Source organism: Chanodichthys erythropterus, chromosome 8 (genome assembly GCF_024489055.1).
Source record: "Chanodichthys erythropterus isolate Z2021 chromosome 8, ASM2448905v1, whole genome shotgun sequence".
Lineage (NCBI taxonomy): Eukaryota > Metazoa > Chordata > Actinopteri > Cypriniformes > Xenocyprididae > Chanodichthys > Chanodichthys erythropterus.
This window is the reverse complement of record NC_090228.1, coordinates 46,958,938-46,965,752: the sequence shown is the minus strand read 5'-3', so window position 1 is coordinate 46,965,752 and position 6,815 is coordinate 46,958,938. Positions and strand designations below refer to the sequence as shown.

Here is a 6,815-nt window from a genome sequence, read left to right as displayed (position 1 = left end):
TCTTTATTTTACAAAAAGCACAACATTGCGTTTTTACTCTGAGTGTACACAAATAAAAGAAGACATTCTATAGTTTCAATTGATATATTACTTATAATACTTGTCATAGTCTCTATGACAAGAAATGACGGAGTATTTTAAGTCTGTTTTGCTGCAATGTGAAAAAAATCCTGCAAAACGCGCCGGCGAGTTTTCAGACCTCAGGGAGTTAAGAGGCAAATGCAGTGACTCATGTTTATTGTATAAGTCTTTTTGTTTGAAATGCAATGCATATCATTTGGTTCGTATAAGGGAGGGGGATGAATGGAAGACTGCATTTAATACCCCCAGGGGGCACTTTGAATATTGCGTTCTTCCTTTTGGGCTTTCCAACGCTCCCGCAGTGTTCCAGGCATTCGTCAATGACGTGTTGAGAGACATGCTAGATCAGTTCATTTATGTCTACCTGGATGACATACTGATATTTTCTCACTCTCTCCAGGAACATTTTTTTCAGCTCCCATCCTTGTTGCCCCTGATCCCTCCCGGCAGTTTGTGGTGGAGGTTGACGCGTCAGAGGTGGGGGTTGGTGCCATCCTATCCCAGCGTTCTTCCTTGGATGACAAGGTGCATCCCTGCGCGTATTTTTCTCACCGTTTGTCTCCCGCTGAACGTAACTTAGATATTGGTATTAGAGAGCTGCTGGCAGTCAAGCTTGCCTTGGAGGAATGGCATCATTGGCTAGAAGGTATGGGGGTTCCTTTTGTTGTCTGGACTGATCATAAAAATCTTGAGTACATCAAGTCCACTAAAAGATTGAACTCTAGGCAGGCCCGGTGGGCTTTATTTTTCGGTTGTTTCGATTTTTCTATTTCTTATCGCCTGGGCTCCAAGAAGATCAAGCTCGATGTGTTATCCCCTATTTTCTGTATGCACTGCCTTTATCTGGCTGGCGTTTCTATGGAGTGTTGTCAGATTATTGTTGTTCATGTCCTGTCCTGGTTCTCTGCAGTCCTCCTAGTTCCTGCATCTCTACGCCTGGAAACTGTTCTCTTCTGGATCGCTTGGACTGGTTATTTTCTTGCCTGAACTAGAGACTATGCACCGCTGGATTATACTGCACCTGCTACAGTTCTGCTATTGTCTCATTGCAGTGGTTTAAATAAAGACTGTTCACTTGCATTTGGATCTTGTGTTTCTGTTTCATGACACTGAGGAAAACACCATGTCTCAAATGCATAAAACAGCACAAAATATATGCTGTTTCCTATGGTGGATAGATTTGATCCATGATCGACCACTAGGGCTGTTTAAGAAAAGCATGCACGTGCAGTTATCTTGACTAGGTTAAACTGCATCAAATTAGCGGGACTGTGTGAACTTCAATTACCTTTTATGAAACTGCTTTAGCCACAACTTATTTTTTAAGCTCATTCAAGTCAGGTGTTTGGGGTATAATCACCACTTTCATAGGGGCTGTTAACACAACAATGTTTTCAACTAAAAATGAAAAACGTATGCATTTTGGCCATTAATTTACATGACAACAGTGTTTTGCAAACTTTTGCATTTTTAACGAGAAGAATATCAAAGTGCATTAAACTGTAAAAATAAGGCGATAGGCATGTGCATTTGGCAAAAAACAAGTAACCAATAGTTTTTAAACCAGAACATTGCTAGGGCCCATTAGGCAGTCATTTACAACATACTCTAAGAATGTGTTTATGTACCTTTGCATATCTAGAAGATAAAGCCAGAAATGTCAGAATAACTGCTAAGGGAAACACTGCCACTAGAATCAAGAGATCTGTGGAGAAACATACAGGGCTGTTGACATGTTCATTGGAAAAATACATTATTGTAATCATCATTGTTGAATAATGAAAAGCAAACCAAGCCTTTGACTTACATTGAGATGTGTCGTGTGGTTGTTGAGGTGGTGGAAGTTCTTGTGTTTGGTGTGAAGGTTGAAGTGTTGATAAACTGATGGATGTATGGATGTGTGGTTTCTCTGTCCCAATAGTAACTGTATGGATGTGTGGTTTCTCTGTCCCGAGAGTAACTGTATGGATGTGTGGTTTCTCTGTCCCGAGAGTAACTGTATGGATGTGTGGTTTCTCTGTCCCGAGAGTAACTGTATGGATGTGTGGTTTCTCTGTCCCGAGAGTAACTGTCAATGATAATATAACAATGCAAACAGCATGTCATCCTACAAGTTTACTTTATTCCTCTAAATATTTAGATTCTTCATAAAATCAGTAGTAATGATGATCAAAGTAACATCAACAGAACAAAACTACCTTCAACATAAAGTCTGTAGGAGACTTTTTGAGACGAGACAGAACAATAATAGTCTCCTTCGTCCTCTGCGGTCAGTGCTGATATGTATAGAGAGAGATTTCCTGGAGATGTTTGATTCAACAGTTTGACTCTGTTCTTGTGCCTCTCAATCTTTTCATTTGGGTAAATTTCCTTATAAGCTTTTTCTACATAATACATCCATTGTATCTGTTCAGGTTTAGCCAGTAGTTCAGAGCATGAGCAGGGCAGAACCACAGACTCTCCTGCATATCCAGTCACCGCAATCGTTACCTCTGTGTTTTGAACCAAATTACAGCCTAAAAATATTTATACAGGAAAAAAAGCCATGAATGAGCCACATTGTTCTGAGAACAAAAGTGAAACTCAAAGGTCAGTGAATGTAGAATTTAAAGTCTGTCACTGGTTCTCCAAATTTCTTTTTTCATTTTCAAATAATAATTTTGTAAAAAGAACAATTGAATGTCTATTCCTGAGATATCAATCATGTCTAACAAGAGCGATTCAGATTTCTAGAAGCATCACTTACTCTTCACTGTTAAACGAATGGTTATAGTAATTTTATCGTGTTCAGTCTTACACTCATAGAACCCTTGATCTTCCTGTCTGAGGTCAGAAATGAGAAGAGACAGATTTTGTGGAGAACTTTCATTAAACAGCACACGCCTGCCGCTGTACTCCTCATCCTCAAATACCGGAATCCATTGTTTACCATTGCCATAAAACAGCCATGTGAATGTGTTGACTGTAGACTGAGGATGAGCGCAGGAGCAGGGCAGCACCACTGATCCACCTGTGTATCCTGTTATGCGTGTTGTCTGCTGCTCATCTGGAAGAATACAGCCTGCAAACAAGAGAGCTTGTCAAAAAATTACAAATGGGCTTTACTGGAATATATGTGACCTGATCCAGCAAAATGAGTCACAGTGACCCAAATTTCAAAATTGAGATTTTGGTATCAATGGAAAGATGAGACAATAAGCTTTAAAATGATATCATAGTCAAGATATACCCATTTGAATTATGGTCGTCTGCCCTCTTTTTCCAATTGAAAACCTGAGAAAATCGCTTTTAAAGTTTTTTGCCCGTTTTTTTGTTGATATCTTTCAAAATCCATTGCATTTAAAGGGATAAATTTTAAATTTATTTTACAGATTAATTTGACCAAAGACATTTATATATATATATATATATATATATATATATATATATATATATATAAATGCTAAACCAGGCTGAAGCTCAAATTATTTGAAAGTATTTATTTGAATTAACCCTTTAAGACCTGAAGGCTTTTTTAGAGTTTTTTTTTTTCTCTCTGCGCGACACACACAAAAGTAAAGACTCATAACTCCAAAACTGTAGAAAGGAGAGTCAAAAGGTAGGTATCATTTGATAGAATTTTATCATTTGATAGAATTTTAAATTTTAAGAAAATGTAAATTACATTACATTTGGACATTTTCTTGCTGAGAAACAGCTGATAAAAGACAAAAAAATATATATATACTATTTTTTTTTAAAATAATTTTTTTTTTTTTTTTTATTTGACATGGAATAACTCAGGAACACAATAAGATCGCTAAAAATTCTTTTTTGGTGATGCTCTCCTATATGTGAGCTGCATCTGGTTCAAATTTCGTGGTGATAGCATAAAGAATAGTTTGAAAAATTGTTGTTCATTTTTTTCCGCAGCCAGGTGGCACCAACGGGCGGTTCAAAATGGTTAGATGCATTAAAAAGATGAGATTCTAAGCTTTAAAATGATATCTATTTGATATCTACGAACATGGATGGGTCCGGGAACATTGGATACACACTGCATCCCGGAGAGATGAGAGACATGTTTTTAACCAAGTATGTTAAATCATTCTGTGAGTAATTTGTGATCAACGCAATATATTATATTGATTTTGGATTAATTTTAATCTTGAAAATCTGCTTTAAATATTGATGTGCCATTTTTATGATCTGTGCATTTTTCATGAAGTTATGAGCACGTGAAATATACATACCTGTATTCAGTTAGCGGTTGTGCTATTTTTGTTGTAAACGCATATTACTCAGACTCATTAGAGGGTGAAAACAAGCAACAGAAGCATGTTGGAGGCTTGATATGAAAGCTTAAAGGTGCCCTAGATTGTTTTTTTACAAGATGTAATATAAGTCTAAGGTGTCCCCTGAATGTGTCTGTGAAGTTTCAGCTCAAAATACCCCATAGATTTTTTTTTATTAATTTTTTGAACTGCCTATTTTGGGGCATCATTAACTATGCACTGATTTTTTCAGCACGGCCCCTTTAAGAGATGCGCTTCCTCTGCCACACGAGCTCTCAACTATATATACATCGCATAAACAAAGTTCACACAGCTAATATAACCCTCAAATGGATCTTTACAAGATGTTTTTCATGCATGCTGTATGCATGCTTCGAATTATGTGAGTAAAGTATTTATTTAGATGGTTACGTTTGATTCTGTGTCAGTTTGAGGCTATATGCTCTGTGGCTAAAGCTAACATTACACACTGTTGGAGAGATTTATAAAGAATGAAGTTGTGTTTATGAATTATACAGACTGCAAGTGTTTAAAAATGAAAATAGCGACTGTTCTTGTCTCCGTGAATACAGTAAGAAACGATGGTAACTTTAACCACATTTAACAGTACATTAGCAACATGCTAACGAAACATTTAGAAAGACAATTTACAAATATCACTAAAAATATCATGATATCATGGATCAGTTATTATTGCTCCATCTGCCATTTTTCGCTGTTGTTCTTGCTTGCTTACCTTGTCTGTGCACAGATCCAGACGTTAATACTGCCTTTCCTTGTCTAATGCGTCGAATGGGCTGGCATTATGCAAATATTGGGGTCATACATATTAATGATCCCGACTGTTACGTAACAGTCGGTGTTATGTTGAGATCCGAGTGTTTTCCGGAAGTCTTTTAAACAAATGAGATTTACATAAGAAGGAGGAAACAATGGGGTTTGAAACTCAATGTATGTCTTTTCCATGTACTGAACTCTTATTATTCAACTATGCTGAGGTAAATTCAAATTCTGATTCGAGGGCACCTTTAAAGTCTTTGGTTTTGTATGCAAAATAATTTTTGTGCTACCTATATGGATTCAATTTTTATTGGCTTTTAAAGAGAGACACGCAAATGGGAGTTTTATTTTATAAGGCGCGCTAGTCTGACAGGAGGATGGCTGGACCGTTCGCGTGTCTGTCAGTCGAAACGGGGCTTCCCATTGTTAAAAAACCGGGAAATGCTCATAAGTGATGAGAGGAGTTGAGAAGTTCATTTCCAGCGATTTTAGTAAAACCATGTCAAATTTAATAGCCATTTAAATACCTTTACTCAATTATCTGGACTACGAAACTTTGGGAGATTATTTTTGAAAGTCTGTTCTTTGAAATTAGCTTTTTTTTTTTAAATCGATTTTTTCATTGTTTTTCCACATTATCGGCCCATATCTTAAAATAGAATGTTGCGACTTCCGACTCATTTCGCCAGAGCGGGTCACATATAATAATCAGGAAAAAAGCTGAGAAGAGCTTCAGGTTTCTGTTCATGAGCAGCACTTTATTGTGTTTATTAGGATTTTTGATCAGCAAAATGTAGTTTAATGCAACGTAAGTTATGTTAATGTAAATTAACATGATTTTGAAAATGTTGTGAAGGCCTTTATTCAAACCTTAGCAACTTTTAATGAACACAGAAAGATAATGTTGCTCAAATCATTCAGTTTTATTATTATTTATTTATTTTTCTTCCATTAGTGTACACAAATACAATTTTTAGTTTCTGTAGCTATGCATTATTTCACTAGTTAAGAAAAGAAGCAGCCCTCCTGATTTCATCCTTTAGGAATTCAAAGACTATTTCAGTTTGAATATCTGCAATTGACAAATTAATTCAATGTTCTGCACATGTGAATAGACAGATAATGAAAATCTATTCAAAAAACTACAAAACACAAATTTCTTAAAAGATGCTTTGTTATACTTAAATTGTTTTAGATATGTTTTAAACTGATGTTTTAAATAACTACAACTACATCACACTGATCTCACAACAGTTCCTCATAAATTAAAAAATAATCAAAAGTCTGAACTTACCAGTACTAAATTGAATCATAAAGAAGAAAAGATATAAATGGTCCCTCATGACTGGTTCACACTCACTAATGGCACGACTCTGTTTTGTGTGGGCTCTGTCATTTTTTTTTTTTTTTTTAAGTTCCTGTTAGCCCTTACTTTCCTGTTTCATGATACATCTCTGTATTTTTCCATATTTAAGCAAATAATCAAACAGAACTATACTGGTATTACTATATATTATTTAAATAAATCATCAAATGAGTCATAAATCATAAACATTTTAGACCATTTTATGTTTATATACTGCATGACTTTGTAAGACTTGATTTTCCTGCTAAGACAAAAACTGAGATCAGGTGCCCTGCAATAAAGCAAAACTCATCTGCTCAGCAGAGCGTGACCGA

General features: G+C 35.9%; 1 protein-coding gene across 1 annotated transcript; it reads right to left on the bottom strand.

Annotated features, from left to right (window-relative positions):
- Window positions 1-1,719: 1,719 nt before the first annotated feature.
- On the bottom strand, window positions 1,720-6,478 carry LOC137025345 (polymeric immunoglobulin receptor-like). The gene is made up of 5 exons (XM_067393340.1): window positions 6,430-6,478; window positions 2,828-3,142; window positions 2,261-2,597; window positions 1,889-2,149; window positions 1,720-1,786 (listed from the first exon to the last, which is right to left on the bottom strand). Exons 1-5 carry the CDS (start codon window positions 6,476-6,478, stop codon window positions 1,720-1,722), a joined length of 1,029 nt encoding a protein of 342 aa, XP_067249441.1.
- Between the last annotated feature and the right edge of the window lie 337 nt (window positions 6,479-6,815).

Coding starts and splice junctions, on each gene's coding strand:
- LOC137025345 (XM_067393340.1), bottom strand. CDS start 6,478: ATGAGGGACCATTTATATCTTTTCTTCTTTATGATTCAATTTAGTACT. Junction 3,143..6,429: donor TATGATTCAATTTAGTACTG/GTAAGTTCAGAC, acceptor TCTTGTTTGCAG/GCTGTATTCTTCCAGATGAG. Junction 1,787..1,888: donor ACCACACGACACATCTCAAT/GTAAGTCAAAGG, acceptor GTTTCTCCACAG/ATCTCTTGATTCTAGTGGCA.